Genomic DNA, 19,979 nt, shown 5'->3' with positions numbered 1-19,979 from the left:
ACACACACACACAGAACTTGACAGTCTGTCCGTGGGGTAAAGAAGATTCATTTGGATTCTCATCTCTTCTCCTACCACTTCCCTTCTGTATGTGCCCTTTCTTTTCACTCTCTTTCTCTATTTATCTCTCCTCTGTATATTCACTTTGCTCTCTCTCTCTCTCTCTCTCTCTCTCTCTCTCTCTCTCTCTCTCTCTCTTCTATCACTGTGAGTGACAGTGGTTTGACCTCGCGGGTTGTCAGAGGAGGCTGTTGCACAGACGGCCTGAATAGAGGAGTCTTTCCCTGGGTGCAAGTCTGCTGAGGCTTGGAGGATGAGGAAATCCTGCAGGCACCTTTCCTACCAGGCACAGAGTGTGCATATACTACTAACACCACAGTTAGTGCAGCATTGCAAGATCATTTGTCTCTAAAGTTTCATTATATTAAAGTATTATGAAATAATGATATTGTTATTTTAATTTGGGTCTTTTTTTTTTGGTAGATTGGAACATCATTTCTGTCAGTTATGATTGCTGAGATCTGGGAACATGGAGACATTGCTATGACAAAGTCCACGAGCAAGATAAGTCAAGTTAAAGTGAAGTCAGTTTTGTTTATATAGCCCATAATCACAGTCTTAGGGGGCTTTACAGTTCAGTTCACTCCACTTCAAGTATGGGGAAAAAAGCTCAGCTAACAGTGTCAGCAGCACAACACAGACATATCACATAATAAGGTTTGTGTTTCACTTGACACCCTTTGAATGAGGAAAATGGAGGAAAAGTGGCAAAGTTCAGGAAGAGCAACAAAGGTGGGATTCCTACTTTTGCACAGACATGCAATAGATAAACAGAATTAGCAGTGGTAAAAAAGGAATGAGCTGTCAGATGATAAGACAGATTGTAAACAAGCCAATAGACACTCTATTTTTAGGTTAAACGGAAAGTAAAATCAAAAATGTTTGCAATAATCATTAATTTCACAGGAAAACTGTGTGCGCACAACTGCAGCAAGTCAGTAGCTCTTACTCTGTGATGTGCATAACTGTGAAAGAAGACAACCCAGTTTTTTTTTGTGGGCTGCCTAGGCTCAGAAAAAAACATGGGATTCAACCAGCCATTTAGATTTGACTCCCCTTCCCATGTCACATGCAGGCTCATTAGAATGTACCGCCCCCCCATCTGAGTTTCTCCCCCACAGCTTGAGAACTACCTTTGCAAAGGTGTGCCATATTTTTCTCGCAAGCCAATCAGACATGACTGGGCTTTTCAGAAGGGGGGCTCAAAGAGACAGACGCTAAATGGAGCGTTTCAGACTGAGGGTAAATACGGGTATATTCAGACAGACAGTATGAGAAAAATATTATCTTTTTCTAACATTAAAGTGTGTAAACATGTTCTAGTAGAAACCCAAAATACAAGTATGAACCTGAAAATGAAAAATGAAAATCTCCTTTAAAGCCTATAAAACCTATAGTTTTATGTTTGTGACATCATCTCAATGTAAAGGCTAGGGGATGAGCTGACAGGTTTGGAGCGAGAGACATAATGCACATGTGCAGTGGGCTGGACAACAGGAAAACAGCTATTTTTTACTGTAATGACTGGGCAGTTTTCCTAATACATCCATTTTAACATGATAACGGTTACAACCATCTGACCATTTTCTAACCTGTGGGTTCATTTAAATCTGTCTGAATGCCTGACTGCTCAGGTTTCTTGCCCTGTCTGACTTCTTTATAGTAATGTATAGTGATGTTGCCATATGACATGATGTTCAGAAACATGAAAATAACCCTGAAGTTGTAATAAAACCAGAATTCTTCTTCTCTGTTCTTTCACTGTGATGTTCATCCTCAGTCTGACTTTATTGGCAAACTTGGGGGGAAAAGATATTTCCTCCAGTGCAACGTTTGGATGGTGAACAGGATGTTAACTGTGAGCTAAAGCAGAGCAGTGTGATGTCATATGACTGACACACAGGTAAGAGGAAACAGACAAAGGTCATATAGAGGTCAAGAGAGAGTGTAAGAGCTGTCTTGTTGTGTTAGTGTGTGTGTGTGTGTGTGTGTGTGTGTGTGTGTGTGTGTGTGTGTGTGTGTGTGTGGGGGGTGTGTGTGTGTGTATGTATGTGTGTGTGTTGTGTATGTGTGTGTGTGTGTGTGTGTGTGAAAAAGAGACAGAGAAAGAGAAAGAGAGGAAGGCAGACGATAGATTGGTTATAAATTGAATCCTTTCCAATTGGCAAAGTATTGTCTGTCCATCCTCTCTTAAACACGCACGCACACACACACACACACACACACACACACACACACACACACACACACACACACACACACACACACACACACACACACACACACACACACACACACACACACACACACACACACAAACTGTAAGGGTGAGACAGGTGTTAAGCATGAAATTGATTCCACCCTCTACCTTAATACACACACCACAAACCCTTGCTTTCTCTATCGTCCCTCCATTATCTTTAAGCCACCATCCTCCTCTTCTTCTCTCTTTAGTCATCATCCAGATCAGTCTTTACAGACTTCCTCTGATATTTTTTTTTCTTGTCCGATGCGACCGACAGTGTGTCACAGCTGTCGCAGGACATTGATCGGTACATTAAAAATTTTTTGGTTTTACCTTATATCTTACAACAAACTGTATGTGGAACTCCTTAAAAAATTTATGTTTCTGTAAATCGTTGTATTTTCAGGATTTCCAGGCAGATGCATCATGTGAAACTCTGCTCTGTTGGCTCTCACACCCACACATATTTATTGGGGTTTTTTTTCTGTGAGAGAAAAAACCCACCATTTATGGGTGATAATGTTTTTTTTCTGTAATCGCTCTCTTTCTCTAATGTGTCTTTTATTGCACCAGTACAAAACAAAGCCCTGAGGCGCTGCACACACACACACACACACACACACACACACACACACACACACACACACACACACACACAATCCCTATTTCTACCTCACACACATATAAACACATGGCACACACCATAGTACAGTATCTTCAGCTTAGAGTAATATATACAAATTTCACAATACGTAGGACACACACACAGACACAATGAAATATACATCTACTTACATACACAAGCATAAATACACACACTGTTGATGTCATGATCTGTGTCGGTGAAGCACTAATCCTGTGTCGTTTGTCAGTTCGCTGACAGTTGCTCACATAGAAAAATAACAGGTTGTGTGTTTTTCACTGCTTTTATGAGTGAGAAGCTAAATTTTACTGTTAGCCCTCGGCTATGGAACAGGCAAACAGACAAAGGAGAAACAGACAACGTGGAGGAGACAGAGAAATCAGAGTGTGTGTGTCTGTGTGTGTGTGTGTATGTGTGTACCCTGTTGCCAGTGCTATTAAAGTTGTATTGCACAAGGCTTTTAGAACATCGACCATCAGCCAAGCAACTTTAGCTTATAATTTTTTTAAACCTCAGCTTTGTGCATGTCAGGGCTCCTCCCCAATGTGTGTGGGCGATGTAACAGTTGGGATTGTCAGCCTGAATTTGTATAAGACCTTACATCTTCTCAGGACACACACACGCACCCCTTTCAGACATGTAGGTCTACTAGAGACCGCAATGCGTCACAAAGATCACATTTTTTATCTAAAAGTTGCTCTGGTAATCTCCCTACACATAGTCAAGTAACACTTATGTATGTATTTACAAATGTTAAAAAGCAAATTGATATTGAAAATGTAATTGGAAAAAAATGTTTCTATGACCGAGTGTGAAATTGTGAAAGCCAAAAAGCCATTACTTTCAGAGATAAACTGAGAAATGTTACACTTTCTGAGGCACATCACCATGAACACCAACACACACACGCACACCCCAAAATAAAGAGTCCAGTCATGCTTTAAGTGAATGAAGAGGAAAATGGTTTATTCCCCTCCGCTGATATAAAAACAAATACATATCAATGTATGTCCAGTATGTACACATTCATACTATACTGTCCAAAAAAACACAAGACAAGACAACACACTCAAGGTGACTCTGCCCAAAAACAAGCCATCAATGCTTTGTCTGTGAGATAAAGAGAAAGACAAAAAAGGGAGAGTAGAAAGGAGGGAAAGAGAGGAAGTGAGTGATTAAGAGAGGGAGAGAGAGACATGCGGCATGCGGCAAAATAGAGAAGGACAGACTGAAGTCATTCAAGATTTTCTTCCCCCTGAATAATCCCAGTTTTGTCCAAATTTAGTTGGAGGAGATTGTGGAACATCCAGTCCTTGACATCAGCCAGAAAGTCATGAAACATCACCAACTTATATTCTCTCCCTCTTTCTTTCTGCATCACTCTGTTCTCTTTTTTCCTGCCATATTTCTTTTAGTTCCCCACTCTGATTTTTCTCTCTCTCTGTCAGTCAGTGATGCACTATTATGTGTATGTCTCAGTGTTTGAGCCGGGGTTGTCCGGGAGGAGGTCAAACTGGCCCCTTAGCACTTTTCTAGGGAGGTCACTGCTCCTTTCAAGGGGGATATGTATACCCGACTGGTGCTTCAAAAGACTAATGAAATGAGGTGACAACTGATATTAGACATATTATATTAGATAAAACACACAATTTCAATTACATTAAAGGAATGCGACTTTTTAGATATTCCAAAAGCATATGGGTAAAAAGTAGGGTGAGATAGTAATTCTCTTTTCATCAGGACTTGGCCAACTAAAGTTAACTAACGTAAAAAGTTTACAGACAGAACAAGCTCCTGCTCAACTCTGGATTCTCAGGGATCCTGATTAAGGTGATTAAAATATTAATAATGTATTTAAAGTAGCCTATAACTTAGGGGTTCTGACTACTGTTTGCTGTCCACTAGTTAGTTAGCTGTTGACCAGTACTCGACTGCTGTGTAGCAACCATATATGGGGATTGAAAATGACAAAACTATGGCCTGGCTCACAGACAGACAGACTTGCTTACATATTTACCAGATAACATTTAATTTTGTAGTTTGGTTACCTCATAAAATAAACACTTTTACACCTTAAAAAATTAGCCTGCTAACAACATTGAGCCTATCCTTGATTTTATGGGGGACAACTGGGCGCAGGGAGGGTGCGGGACATTTTATCATACAGAGGGGTCATTGTTGCAATCCCTGTGTCTGCAGGTTAGACACAGCACCCTCCTCACATAGCATACAACTTTCAAACTCACATAAACTGATAAGTTAAAGGAAACACTGGAGTAACAGCAGTTGGATGCATGTGGACATTTATTCCATTACTTTATGTTAAAGTCTTGCCAGGATGGATGGTGGCACAGGGCAGTACTCTGTTAGACGGACTCTCCTGACTCCACAGACTCCACAGTCTCATCTTCTGCATGTAAATGCAGCAGGGCGTCACGAGGGACGACGTAATCGGCCATGTTGGGGAGTCCGTACACCACACAGCAGCTCAGGGCGCTGCGGAAAATCTCCATGTCACAGGCCTCAGACCACTCATCAGTGGTTGCGTCATAGGACTCGACGTTATAGGAGGTGGTGTAGCCATTGAAGCCCCCGACAGCAAAGAGCTGATCATCGAGCACTTCGATGCCAAAGTTGCTGCGGGGGGTCAACATGGAGGACACTTCGAGCCAGGTGTTGGTCCGGGGGTTGTAGGCCTCAGCGCTGCGTAGACGGGTGTTGCCATCAAAGCCACCAACCTTTGGGAGGAAAAGTAAAATAAAGTTGAAATGGAGATTGAACAAGTTTCTCAACACCGTCGCAACAAAGAACACCTGCCCTCAAAGTTTCTCTGAATAAAAAAAAAAACAGGTGACCAAATCTCTTTACACATTAAAGTTTGTGAGTTATGTGAGCGTCAGCAGTGTTTCATGTACTTACTGCATAGACATGGTCTGCGTATGCAATGACGCCAATTCCACTGCGCCGGCAGTTCATTGGGCCGATTATTGTCCACTGGTTGGTCTCTGGGCTGTAACATTCAGCTGTTTGCAGGCACTCGTTCCCATTGAAACCGCCACAAATGTAAACCTGGTGAGAACAGGAGGGGCATTAACAGGAGTAATTTAACACTTCTCTTAGCTTCAACTGGTGATAAATAATATATAAAGATTTCTACACTATAGCAAGATAATTAGTGAATTACAGCTGAGACCCATGCATCTATTAAAGAATCTAGTCTTCTAACTGAAAAATAAATTGGACCGATAAATTTGTTTTCCAATGTTAACTTATTGCCAATAATATAAGTGTTGGCTGATGAGTAATAATAAGAAATTGCAGTACAGAAATGAAAGATATGTTAGAGGTAATTGAAAACCGGTGCCATACATGTAATAAATAGTTCATCCATAAATGTTTAACATGTTGACCTTTTCACACCATCCTCACACAAATGTACTATAGTATAGGGTTAGGGTTAACCCTACTGTCAACACTTCAATGCACACAACATCATAAATTCTTCAGATATAGGTTGCTGAGGACCTTTAGTCTGAGACTACCCTCTGTACATATATTCAATTTACTTCAACATAAATGCACAAGGTCAAAAACTAATTGTGAAACTCAACTTTTATCTTACAGTTTGGTTCTCTCTCCAGTGTGATCATTACGGTCTTGTTTCAAACAGGTAAAAAAAATGAAATCAGCAATGTTCCAGTCACTAGCATACTCTCTGTTACTCTCTGAATTATTCCCACCTTGTTGTGGAGTGTTGTGCAGCTGGCGTCGCTCCTGTGCTCTGTCATGGGTGCAATAAGACTCCATTGGTTGTTCTCGGGCTTGTAGCGCTCTGCAGTGTTAAGTCGTGTATGCCCATCATAACCTCCCATGGCATAAACACACCCGTTCAGCACAGTGACGCTCACATAGCAGCGGCGGTAGTACATAGAGGCCACCTCATGCCAGAAGTGTGTGCTCAGGTCAAACCTGCGCACACTGTTAAAATGCTCCACCCTGTCAAAGCCACCAACACAGTAGACATTCCCATTAAGGAAAGCAGTGCCGTGATAGGCGCGAGGACGCTCCTGATCGTTCGTCACATTGATCCAGTAGTCAGCGCGGATATCGTATGCTTCAATGCCGTTAGTTGGATCACCGCCACTCCAGCCTCCAATGGCCAACAGGATGGCATTAGGCAGGCGAGGCCGAGAGAGAGGGTTGCAGAGGCCAGACACAGAGGATGTTGTGTTGTGACATATGGTCTCAATGGCTTCTTTGACCATAAGATGACACTCAGTGTTGCTATTTACCAGCTGATTGGACATAACGTTAATCCTCATGTAGTCCATACCCGTCAAGGCCAGCCGGACCTACACAGAAAAAAACAAGACAGATTTTTTGTGTTTAACTGTTGTACTTGAGTCCAGTGTCAAGACCTCTGTTGCCATTTTAGAATTATTTTAACTGAGACTAAAATTCAGTAGGCAGAACGAGTAGGATTTTATTAAAGGTCCCATGGCATGAAAATGTCACTTTATGAGGTTTTTTAACATTAATATGCGTTGCCCCAGCCTGCCTATGGGCCCCCAGTGGCTAGAAATGGCGATAGGTGTAAACCGAGCCCTGGGTATCCTGCTCTGCCTTTGAGAAAATGAAAGCTCAGATGGGCCGATCTGGAATCTCCTCCTTATGAGGTCATAAGAAGCAAGGTTACCTCCCCTTTCTCTGCTTTGCCCGCCCAGAGAATTTGGCCCACCCATGAGAGAGAGAGACATCATGGCTTTCAAACGAGCAAAGTGGCAGTTGATCAAGGCCACACCCCCACTCTCCACCTTGCCCCCCCCCCCTCTCCTCCTCAATAGCTACAGACACAGAAATGGCACATACTAAGGAAAGCTCATTGTGGGACTGGCTCTAGTGGCTTTAATTCTGCACCAAGGCTGAATTTCGGGGAAGAGACTTCAGATACAGTATTTGGGGACCACTAAGGTCTATATAAAAGCATCCAAAGACCACCATGTCATGGGACCTTTAAAGAAATACAATGCATAGACTTCAAATACATGTATAGACTACAAAAACAATCCCTAGCAATCATTACTTGACCCACTAAATGTGTGTGACAGTGTCTATATCTTCAGAGCCAATGCCCTCTGCCTGTATTTTCTCTTTATTTTGCTGTGTTCAGGATGTTTCTGGGCATCAGCCTGTGGGCACTGGGTGTAAAGTCCCCAGCCAATAATAGTGTGCAGGTGGCCTTACAGTATTGATTATGGTTGCAGTCAGCCAAATGCTGAAGATGTAAATATAAACTAAATGTAGTGACAGAAAGTTCGTACAGTACCTTAGACAAGAGTACAGTGATGTGTCCTTTTCGTTTTTCAGGCACGTGGGTGATCCAGCGAAGGATAGATTCATACACAGCACTCTCTTTTCTCACATTGAGGTCATCTCTATCAAGGATGTCAGTGAGTTCCTGCACAGAGAGCTGCAGGAACTCTTCAGAGAAAACAACCTCCTCAAAGTGATCAATAATACAGCGGTAGGCCTTGTGCTGCAGTTCGGAGGAGAAACAAATGTTGGTGAACTGAAAAATGCCGATGCAGTTCTTTGGGCATAGCTGCTCCCCCAGGAATTCACAGCCAATTTCCACAATGTCCATTACATTGAGCTGATCGGCTGCAAGCAGCAGCTCCTGTGCGTTGTCCTCTGTCACAGAAACAGAGCCGGTGTATGCAAACTCAATGATGAGCTGCATCATGTCAGGAGATAGGCCAGGTATGTCAAAGACCTTTTTGTCTGGGGTTGACCAGCGTCTGAAGAGAGCTCTGTGGATCAAGTTGAAAGCACAGCATAGGACTGAAAATGAACCAAATTCAGCTTTTTCTTCTCATATTCACACTGAGAACAATACAAAAAACTTATTGTAGCACTTTTCAAAACAGCAGCTACAGTGAAATATGGTTGATACAAAGGGTCTTTCCCAGTATACACACATCTTTAAACCACAGCACTGATTAACCCAATGCAATGAATGGCACACATATTATATTAGTATGGTTACATGTAGGGTCTTTTCTGACATCTGGAATGAGGTAAAGTATAGCATTGAGTTTTGAATGATAAATGGCAAATTTCACATCATGGAAGTGGATATTTAGTTGTAAACATTCATTTGAGCTGATATCTGAAACTATACTGACTATGTGACAGGAGACCTGCAACATTACTAAACTTGAAATTTTAATTATCCTTTAAAATATGTTCTGTATTTTGATTTAGGTGTCCATCAGCTGTTTAATATCCTGTCTTCTATATGTCAACATTGTTTTATCACAAATGCTCCATGAAACAATTTAACTCATTACGTATTGTGATTGGTCGGTCTCTTAGACTCTCTCATTATTTACTGTTGTCAACTGGCTCATTTGAACAATATAAATGCATCAGTTTCCCTGTGATATCAGATAACTAACTTACAGGAAGTACGGGCTGCATTTACAGAGGACGACCCTGTGGATTTGAAATTCGAAGTCCTCGACTTTGATGACCGCATCGCAAAATTCTCCCTCCAGACGGAGATCATTAAACACTAAGTTTGACTTGTGTGAAGATTTGCCTTGGTCGCTCATCTTGATTTTCTAAATATGAGAGCTTTTTCTCAGTTTGGGGGTTATCTCATGAGTCTAAACAGGTTTGCTCAGTCAAGAGAGAGAATGTGAACACAATCATGCATCATGATGGAGCTCTAAATTCTAGACCTGAGTTTTCATTCTAGAATGGATTATTATTACATCATTATGACTAATAAACTGACTGAACACCATCCAATTCAACCTCAGTTTACAAACAAGCATTAACTTGTGCATTATTTGTTGTTATAATTTAGTTTTTATGTGTTTTACAGTACATCAGTCTGATAGGTACAGTAGATGATATTGTTGTGGCAAAAACATAAATGTGGCTATGTTTTGCATATATGCTAACCAACACTGTAAACAATTATATGATGTTGCTCATAAATGAGTTTGGCAGAAGCTACATAGAATGGTGCACATTATGGTTTTGTCCACTTCACTGATTATCATCTCCCAGGTCCACCGGAAAAATACTGTAAGCAACTAAGTCATTTGACTATTATATTAAGCTCCCTGGCCACTTTATTAGGTACACCTATACAATATAATGTAATCCACTAAAACATATCTGCCAGATGATCATCGTTTAGTTTTTGTTAAAACTTTCAGAGAATTGTTAATTCAACTACATGTATATCGGTAGTAGTTCACAGTGCTATCCATGCAGGAAGGCATTCATGTACACGTTGACACAGACTTACACACAGTCAAACATTCATTGCCCAAAAATCTGCACTCACTCCCTGGTAAAACAGTAAGCCGCTGCCTTCCTGAGGGCAAACACAGCAGGTAGCCTGAGATCTAATTAGCTAGTTAGCGTTTGGATGACTGAGTAAAGACCCGATCCAAGAGAAATCTAAACTCAGTTCACGACATTTTACTGTGATAAAGAGGAAATGTGTGAACAGTAGGGACAGCATTGTGTTGATAAATGGCTGCTAAATACAGCCACTTCTGATTAAACAGTATCCGAGGAGGTGTTCATAAAAACAAACAGGCAGTGGAGAAGAATGACTGAATGTAACAGATTTCATCAGACTACTTGAACTTATTCACCGGGGTCATTGTGATTGTTATCAAATCACTCTGTTTACAGGGGAAAGGCCAAAAAACAAAAAAACTGGAATATAAATAACAAAATGTGGCTGATATATTTGTTCTTCAATAACAATAACTTTCAAAACTCATTTTCCAATTCCAAAATTGGAATATATATATATATATATATATATTATTATTATTATTATTATTTTTTTTTTTTTACAGCAGCCTATTTGCATTTTGAATTGCTGGAAGATCAATACTGGAGCAACTACTAAGGTTATTATCGAAGTATTTTGCAGCATGATAGCTCTTTACCTGTTGGATCTATCAGGTAAGCTGCCTCTCTTTCAGAAATACTAGTTAGAAATACTGAGGTCAACCAAGCCCCTACTCCTGCAGATAACTCATAATGATTTGGATATGTTTAGTTCATTCTGCAGTTTGATGTTTATTTAAAATAATTTAATAGTTGTATGTTCCTGAGTTTCCCTTTATGATATCTAAAATCAGTTTTCTAAGAGCTTTCTCCCCTCTGTCAGAAATTCAATTCTAGTGGGAAATGATAGGATTATTGGATTATTGGAGATATATATATATATATATATATATATATATATATATATATATATATATATATATATACACACAGGCCAAAAGTTTGGACACACCTTCTCATTCAATGCGTTTCCTTTAGTTCCATGACTATTTACATTGTAGATTCTCACTGAAGGCATCAAAACTATGAATGAACACGTGGAATTATGTACTTAACAAAAAAGTGTGAAATAACTGAAAACGTGTCTTATATTCTAGTCTCTTCAAAGTAGCCACCCTTTGCTCTGATTACTGCTTTGCACACTCTTGGCATTCTCTTGATGAGCTTCAAGAGGTAGTCACCTGAAATGGTTTTCCAACAGTCTTGAAGGAGTTCCCAGAGATGCTTAGCACTTGTTGGCCCTTTTGCCTTCACTCTGCGGTCCAACTCACCCCAAACCATCTTGATTGGGTTCAGGTCCGGTGACTGTGGAGGCCAGGTCATCTGGCGCAGCACTCCATCACTCTCCTTCTTGGTCAAATAGCCCTTACACAGCCTGGAGGTGTGTTTGGGGTCATTGTCCTGTTGAAAAATAAATGATAGTCCAACTAAACGCAAACCGGATGGGATGGCATGTCGCTGCAGGATGCTGTGGTAGCCATGCTGGTTCAGTATGCCTTCAATTTTGAATAAATCCCCAACAGTGTCACCAGCAAAGCACCCCCACACCATCACACCCCCTCCTCCATGCTTCACGGTGGGAACCAGGCATGTAGAATCCATCTGTTCACCTTTTCTGCTTCGCACAAAGACACAGCGGTTGGAACCAAAGATCTCAAATTTGGACTCATTAGACCAAGTCACAGATTTCCACTGGTCTAATGTCCATTCCTTGTGTTTCTTGGCCCAAACAAATCTCTTTTGCTTGTTGCCTCTCCTTAGCAGTGGTTTCCTAGCAGCTACTTGACCATGAAGGCCTGATTCGCGCAGTCTCCTCTTAACAGTTGTTCTAGAGATGTTTCTGCTGCTAGAACTCTGTGTGGCATTCATCTCTAATCTGAGCTGCTGTTAACTTGCGATTTCTGAGGCTGGTGACTCGGATGAACTTATCCTCAGCAGCAGAGGTGACTCTTGGTCTTCCTTTCCTGGGGCGGTCCTCATCTTTCATTGTAGCGCTTGATGGTTTTTGCGACTGCACTTGGGGACACATTCAACGTTTTCGCAATTTTCCGGACTGACTGACCTTCATTTGTTAAAGTAATGATGGCCACTCGTTTCTCTTTACTTAGCTGATTGGTTCTTGCCATAATATGAATTCTAACAGTTGTCCAATAGGGCTGTCGGCTGTGTATCAACCTGACACAACTGATGGTTCCAACCCCATTAATAAGGGAAAAAATTCATCAAAATTATATATATATATATATATATATATATATATATATATATATATATACATATATAGACAATTCATGGTTTCCAGGTGATGAATTACTTTGGAGATCCCATGACCTTTCCTCCAGCACCACCAACACCTTGACGTGTGGTTTAGAATGAAATGTCTTTGCAGCTATTTGATGGATTGGCATGAAATTTGATAAAGAAATATGTGCTCCCCTCAGGATTAATTGTAATAATTGTATTGAACCCTGACAATAATTTTACATTTGGGTTGACATTTGTAGTTTTAAATAAAATATCTCATCAATAGTTGGATGAATTTAGATGCATTCTCCATGGAAAATTATTAAGTTGGGGAAATTGCTTGCGAAAGTATTAAAATAGGGATTGACAGTGGACCACGGCAATAAAATGAAGGGTATTTTTCAAGATATATGGACTTTTACATTATGTTTTAGAGGTTTTTGTCATCAGATTATTTGAAAGATCATATTTAGAGAGATCATCTTTCATTTTGTATCCGAGCTATCTGCCTTTACACTCTGCATCAGTCTGGAAAAATTGTTGCCATAAATTTGTTTGTGCATATGCACCAAACAAGAGTTCGGAGTATTCGGCCTTCTTGAGTATTCGACCTTGAGTGGAGTCCTGCATGGGGCTCCAGTGGGGGACTCCATTGTTTTGCTGTGGGACTTCAACGTGCACGTGGGCAATGATGGAGATACACGGAGAGGCGTGATTGGGAGGAACGGCCTCCCTGATCTAAACCAGAGTGGTCGTTTGTTGTTGGACTTCTGTGCTAGTCATGGATTGTCTATAACAAACACCATGTTCGAACATAGGGATGCTCATAAGTGTACGTGGTACCAGAGCACCCTAGGCCAAAGGTCAATGATCGATTTTATAATCGTTTCATCTGCTCTGAGGCCGTATGTTTTGGACACTCGGGTGAAGAGAGGGGCAGAGCTGTCAACCGATCACCATCTGGTGGTGAGTTGGGTCAGGGGGTGGGGGAAGACTCTGGACAGACCTGGTAAGCCCAAACGGGTAGTGCGGGTAAATTGGGAACGTCTGGAGGAGGCCCCTGTCAGACAGACTTTCAACTCACACCTCCGGCGGAGCTTTTCGTGCATCCCTGTGGAGGCTGGGGGCATTGAACCCGAGTGGACAATGTTCAAAGTTTCCATTGCTGAAGCTGCGGCGAGGAGCTGTGGTCTTAGGGTCTTAGGTGTCTCAAGGGGCGGTAACCCACGAACACCATGGTGGACACCGGTGGTCAGGAAAGCCGTCCGACTGAAGAAGGAGTCTTTTCGGGATATGTTATCCCAGAGGACTCCGGAGGCAGTTGCAGGGTACCGAAGGGCCTGAAGGGCTGCAGCCTCTGCCGTGAAAGAGGCAAAGCAGCGGGTGTGGTAGAAGTTTGGAGAAGACATGGAGAAGGACTTTCGGTCGGCACCAAGGTGCTTCTGGAAAACTGTTCGCCACCTCAGGAGGGGGAAGCGGGGAACCATTCAAGCTGTGTACAGTAAGGATGCGACACTGTTGACCTCAACTGAGGAGGTAATAGGGCGGTGGAAGGAGCACTTTGAGGAACTCCTGAATCCGACTAATACGCCCTCTATGTTAGAGGCAGAGCTGGAGGATGATGGGGGATCGTTGTCAATTTCCACTCCACAGTGGCAAAGCCCCTGGGATTGATGAGATCCGTCCAGAAATGCTCAAGGCTCTGGGTGTGGAGGGGCTGTCCTGGTTGACACGCCTCTTCAACATTGCGTGGAAGTCTGGGACATTGCCAAAGGAGTGGCAGACCAGGGTGGTGGTTCCCCTTTTTAAAAAGGGGGACCTGAGGGTGTGTGCCAATTACAGGGGTATCACACTTCTCAGCCTCCCTGGTAAAGTCTACCGCAAGGTGCTGGAAAGGAGGGTTCGGCCGATAGTCAAACCTCAGATTGAAGAGGAACAATGCGGATTCCGTCCTGGTCGTGGAACAACGGACCAGCTCTTCACTCTCGCAAGGATCCTGGAGGGAGCCTGGGAGTATGATCAACCGGTCTACATGTGTTTTGTGGATCTGGAAAAGGCGTTTGACCGGGTCCCCCGGGAGATACTGTGGGGGGTGCTGTGGGAGTATGGGATGAGGGGGTCTCTTCTCAGGGCCATCCAATCTCTGTACGACCAAAGCGAGAGCTGTGTCCGGGTTCTCGGCAGTAAGTCGGACTCTTTTCAGGTGAGGGTTGGCCTCCGCCAGGGCTGCGCTCTGTCACCAATCATGTTTGTAATATTTATGGACAGGATATCAAGGTGTAGTCGGGGTGGGGAGGGGTTGCAGTTTGGTGGGTTGGGGATCTCATCGCTGCTCTTTGCAGATGATGTGGTCCTGATGGCATCATCGGCCTGTGACCTTCAGCACTCACTGGATCGGTTCGCAGCCGAGTGTGAAGCAGTTGGGATGAGGATCAGCACCTCTAAATCTGAGGCCATGGTTCTAAGCAGGAAACCGATGGAGTGCCTACTCCAGGTAGGGAATGATTCCTTACCCCAAGTGAAGGAGTTTAAGTACCTTGGGGTTTTGTTCGCGAGTGAGGGGATAATGGAGCGGGAGATTGGTCGGAGCATCGGCGCAGCGGGTGCGGTATTACATTCAATTTATCGCACCGTTGTGACGAAAAGAGAGCTGAGCTAGAAGGCAAAGCTCTCAATCTACCGGTCAGTTTTCGTTCCTACCCTCACCTATGGTCATGAAGGCTGGGTCATGACCGAAAGAACGAGATCCAGGGTACAAGCGGCCAAAATGGGTTTCCTCAGGAGGGTGGCTGGCGTCTCCCTTAGAGATAGGGTGAGAAGCTCAGTCATCCATGAGGAGCTCGGATTAGAGCCGCTACTCCTTCACGTCGAAAGGAGCCAGTTGAGGTGGTTCGGGCATCTGGTAAGGATGCCCCCTGGGCGCCTCCCTAGGGAGGTGTTCCAGGCACGTCCAGCTGGGAGGAGGCCTCGGGGAAGACCCAGGACTAGGTGGAGGGATTATATCTCCAACCTGGCCTGGGAACGCCTCGGGATCCCCCAGTCGGAGCTGGTTAATGTGGCTCGGGAAAGGGAAGTTTGGGGTCCCCTGCTGGAGCTGCTCCCCCCGCGACCCGACACCAGATAAGCGGATGAAGATGGATGGATGGATGGATGGATGGATGGATGGATGGATGGATGTCTGTCTCTGTCTCTGTCTATCTCTCTCTCTCTCTCTGGAGAATGTTTCCTTTGTGAGGTTAAGCAAGTATAACCATGATTTACTGGAAATATGACTAAACAATCCTCTAAGCGTTTCTCGGTCATTATGTCTAAATATGACAGTGTTAATACTCAGAACGATTTTAACATTCATGAGGGGAAACAAAGAAACTGGAGGCACAAAGTGTGAGAAGAACAGAGATATGACCGGACACTAATGAAGATGTATGTTGCCAATACACATTACTGTGTGTGTGTGTGTGTGTGTGTGTGTGCGTGCGTGCGTGCGTGCGTGCGTGTGTGCGTACGTGTGTGCATGCATGCGTGCATAGAAAGAATGGACTTCATTGGGATCTAAATTGCCTCTTAAATAGATTGATAAATGCAAGAAAGAAAAAAATTACATTTGTCAGTTACAATTGATTCAAATAGTAAAACGTATATTGCTCTATCATCCAGGTCATGTCTGTGAATCTATCTGCCATTACCACATCCTACTGATTCATAAATTATCCCCCGCTGACTTTTCTTCTTACCTTGATGTGCTACATGTGCAGCAACTGTCTTCCAATATTCCCCTAGGTCCAATTTCCTGCTGCCTGTCAAAAACATTTGGACACAGATTAACGAGGAAGCTTTCGTGACCTCTGACCTTTGATCAAGAAGCAGCCTGCAGCGGGACTTGACTCTTAGGCTGTCTGTCTGCAGCAAAGTCAGATTTAAATAGACACACAGTCAAACATGTTGCCACATATTTTTATTGTTGTTTTTTATGGTCTATTTAAATGGAGGATTTCTGTAGCAACTGTTACTCAGTCGGAAATCGTAGCAACAGAAAGTTAAAACAAGTTTCCATCAAAATTCAGCATACATTTTAGCCAAATTTCCAGATGAGAAAATGGGAATTAATGTGGGTTTCCATCAGATGCTGTTGTACATGTGAAAATTAGGAAGAGAACTGCCCACCAAGAGCCTTGGTCTGTCTGAGGAAGTTTTCCTCACCACCACTTAGGTTTCTGCCTAAAAGAGTTTTTCCTCGCCAATGTCGCACTAAATGCTTGCTCTTGTGGGAAACCCTGGAATTGTTGGGTCTTTGTATATTATAGAGTGTGGTCTAGACCTACTCTATCCGTAAAGTTTCTCGAGATAACTTAAAAATTGAATTGAATTGAAAAAAAAAAGTAGGTTGGGGATAGAGGAAGTCAATTTAGAAACAATTTTAGTTTGTTGTTAGTAAAATGTAAAAACTCTAAAGGTAAATACAGAATGCAAATAAAAACAATCTTACAAGTTCATTGCATGGCAGACTGTGCGAGATGGGTCTTATAAAGTCGCAATCAGGGTCAAACTGTCAAGTTTTGCGAACTGCGTATGGTCTAGTTGCATTTTGGGTAGTCTCGCATTCCCAGAACTATCTCCAGAGAGATGCAAAATAAGGTGTGGCTCCTCCACACATACATTCCAGGATAGGAGAAAAAAAAACAGTCTGCATTGTTTGCATTTCTTTAAACCAATCATAATCGCTCCAGTCACAGAGACGGTCTTGTTTTGGTGGAACATTTGCACCCTGCAAAAGAAAACGCCACATACAATATTAAATGAAGTTAACTGTTCACACAATACAGTAATATGAGCTATTTAAATTAGCTGGATACATGGTTAAATGTAATTTGCTCTTACCAGTGTATCACTGTGTGCACTTCGTCCATAGCAATCCCCCCAATAGGTCCCAAAACGTCCCAGTTACATTGTGAATGCCGTAAACGTATTCTTTGTAAATCTTTACGGTCATTCCCTGAAAGTACCAAGCAGGCCTGCCTTGTTGCACGATCCAAATTGTCTTCAAATAATTTTCAGCGTGTGGCTTGCTAGATTGAAGTTGGTTGAATCCCAAAGAGATCGGAGTTAGACAACGTCAACACACATCGTCCAAACATTATCTGGGAAATGAACTGTCGTTGATCCAGACTACATTGTGGGTAATGTAGATTTTGACAAAGCAGAGGAATGTGTGGAATAAAAAAGAGGAAATATCTGGTTCTGCTGCATCAACGTAAATACTTGTTGTTTTAAACTGTCCATCATGAGTCAGAGTATGTTTTAGGAATGCAACGTTAAATCGTTGGAGTAGCCTACTCCTTTAAAAAGTTCAGTGGGATCTGTTTTTCAGTTTGCAAAAAAAATTGAAAAGCCTGCTAGGTATTTTCATAGACTTGTGTTTCTACCTTCAGGAAGAAAACCATCAGGTCTACATGTAGTTTTCCTGAGGCATAGATATGATCAGTGCCATGTTCAATACACATGATCGCTGTAAACTGGCTTCCAGTTGTACTTTTGTCTTTGAGATCAGTGACTAAAACACTAAATGATGCTCTTTTTGTTTGTAGAAGAAAATGTTATGTAATGTTGTTACATATTGTTTTTCTGGCTGTTTCAGGATATTTTTGTCAAAATCAAGGACAGAGAGAATGAATATGGATGAAAGGAGAGAGAGGACAAATTGTAAGAGGGCGAAAGAGAAAGGACAGGAGGAGCAGAAAGAAGCTCTCCAGCAGCTGGAATTGATTTTTTAAGGAAGCAACGGAAAGAAGCAGGGAACTGCTGCTACATCTCCTCGGGCCTCCTCTGACACACACACACACACACCTGTGAAAACACACCTGCACATACACACACTTTGCTGATTCTGCACATGACTCTCTCTCTCTCTCTCTCTCTCTCTCTCTCTCTCTCTCTCTCTCTCAGACACACACCTCTGCCTCTCCGACTCTTTCCTTTTAACCTTGCACAAACCCACTCAAATCACTCAAATCAGTGGAGAACATTGAACATGTTTCTGTGTTGGGGGTTTCTTCCCATTAGAGCAGCTAAATTAGCTTTCTGGTAGACACTGTTACACTTCAAAAAGCAACACGGGAATGGAAATAATGAAAAATACTTGTGTGTGTTTGAGTACAATTCATTACAATGATATTGATCTGCTCAGAAGAAAAAGCACTGTGGCTCCTGCGGTCACTGTTTCCTTTGGAGGCCACGGCAGCATTTTGATTCATGATGAGTCAGCAGGAATGTATATTTGGCTATGTGCTTAAAGTGCCCATATTATGAAAAAAACACTTTTTCTGGTATTTGGGGTGTTCTTTTGTGTCTCTGGTGCTTCCACACACATACAAACTTTGAAAAAAATCCATCCATGCTGTTTTGAGTGAGATACGGTTTCTGAATGTGTCCTGCCTTCAGTCTCCTAGTGAGCTGTTCAAAATCGGCTCGGACTGTGACGTCACAATCCGAAATGAGCTGGCTAACCGCAACCATTAGCTCGTAGCGTTAGCATTAGCATGCTAACGCTAATGCTAACACTAGCATGGTACCTCGTTCTCAATAGCAAAGCACTGCTACAACACACACAAGTTCACCATAATCTACAAAAGAACTACTTACATGTGCGCCCTCATTTAGAAGTCTCCCAGCTAATCCTGCCTTGTAACTGACTGAAGTTGGAGAAACAGCCTGTCTTTTACTTCTATGGAGCTAGCTAGCTGACATGATCTACATCTGAGCTACTGAGCATGTGCAGTGCAATCAAAGATAGTACAGAAGAAGAAGAAGAAAAGAGGTCTCACTCTGTAGCTAAAACAGAAACTAGGTGAAAAGAGGATCTACAGCAGTAAGAGAGAGCTGTGCAGTACAACAAAAATATGGTGTTTTTTGAAAATTAAACCATGTAAACCTATTCTGGTACAACCTTAAAATACAGTTATGAACCTGAAAATGAGCATAATATGGGCGCTTTAAAAAAAGAATAACTGGCTGTTTGTTTTGTATGTTTAATCTGTATCTCTGTAGAATTGAGATCAAATATGGATGTGAATGTGAAAAATATAATTGCGTATAGCTGCAACGTTTTACAACCTTTAGGTCAAATATTTCCCTGCACACCAGTCAGCAGCGAGCCAATCTGAAGACTAAAAAGACTAAACAGTGTGTTCAATGTATTTGCCCTAACGTAAGATGCAAGCATCTGGCTAACTAGCTTACTAGCTACAGTTCAGACCTACTAGTTACTCCAAAGGCCTGGGAACAGATAGTTAACAAGTTACACCAGTTTTTAGGTTCACGTTACACTAAAAACTTCTCTTTGATTATGAAAACAGTAATACAGCTGAGTAAAAATCATGTTTTTAAATCACTTTTTAACACATTAGGACT

The 19,979-nt window shown here is 42.2% G+C and overlaps 1 protein-coding gene across 1 annotated transcript; it reads right to left on the bottom strand.

Annotated features, from left to right (window-relative positions):
• Nucleotides 1-5,225: 5,225 nt before the first annotated feature.
• Nucleotides 5,226-9,628, bottom strand: LOC120570863 (kelch-like protein 10). Its single transcript, XM_039819459.1, has 5 exons — nt 9,411-9,628; nt 8,275-8,758; nt 6,689-7,300; nt 5,868-6,017; nt 5,226-5,686 (listed from the first exon to the last, which is right to left on the bottom strand). The coding sequence occupies exons 1-5, from the start codon at nt 9,560-9,562 to the stop codon at nt 5,315-5,317; spliced, it is 1,770 nt and encodes a 589-aa protein (XP_039675393.1). The 5' UTR covers nt 9,563-9,628; the 3' UTR covers nt 5,226-5,314.
• Nucleotides 9,629-19,979: the final 10,351 nt, after the last annotated feature.

The sequence above is a fragment of the Perca fluviatilis genome, chromosome 13, assembly GCF_010015445.1.
Source record: "Perca fluviatilis chromosome 13, GENO_Pfluv_1.0, whole genome shotgun sequence".
NCBI classification, from domain to species: Eukaryota; Metazoa; Chordata; class Actinopteri; order Perciformes; family Percidae; genus Perca; species Perca fluviatilis.
The sequence above is the reverse complement of the archived record's forward strand: the minus strand, read 5'-3'. Positions and strand labels throughout refer to the sequence as shown.

Bases quoted from the DNA above. Each gene is read 5' to 3' on its own strand.
- LOC120570863 (XM_039819459.1), bottom strand. From the start codon at position 9,562: ATGAGCGACCAAGGCAAATCTTCACACAAGTCAAACTTAGTGTTTAAT. The intron at 7,301-8,274 runs GTACTGTACGAA...TTTTCTGTGTAG, and splicing joins TCACTGTACTCTTGTCTAAG to GTCCGGCTGGCCTTGACGGG. The intron at 6,018-6,688 runs GTGGGAATAATT...TGTTCTCACCAG, and splicing joins GCACAACACTCCACAACAAG to GTTTACATTTGTGGCGGTTT.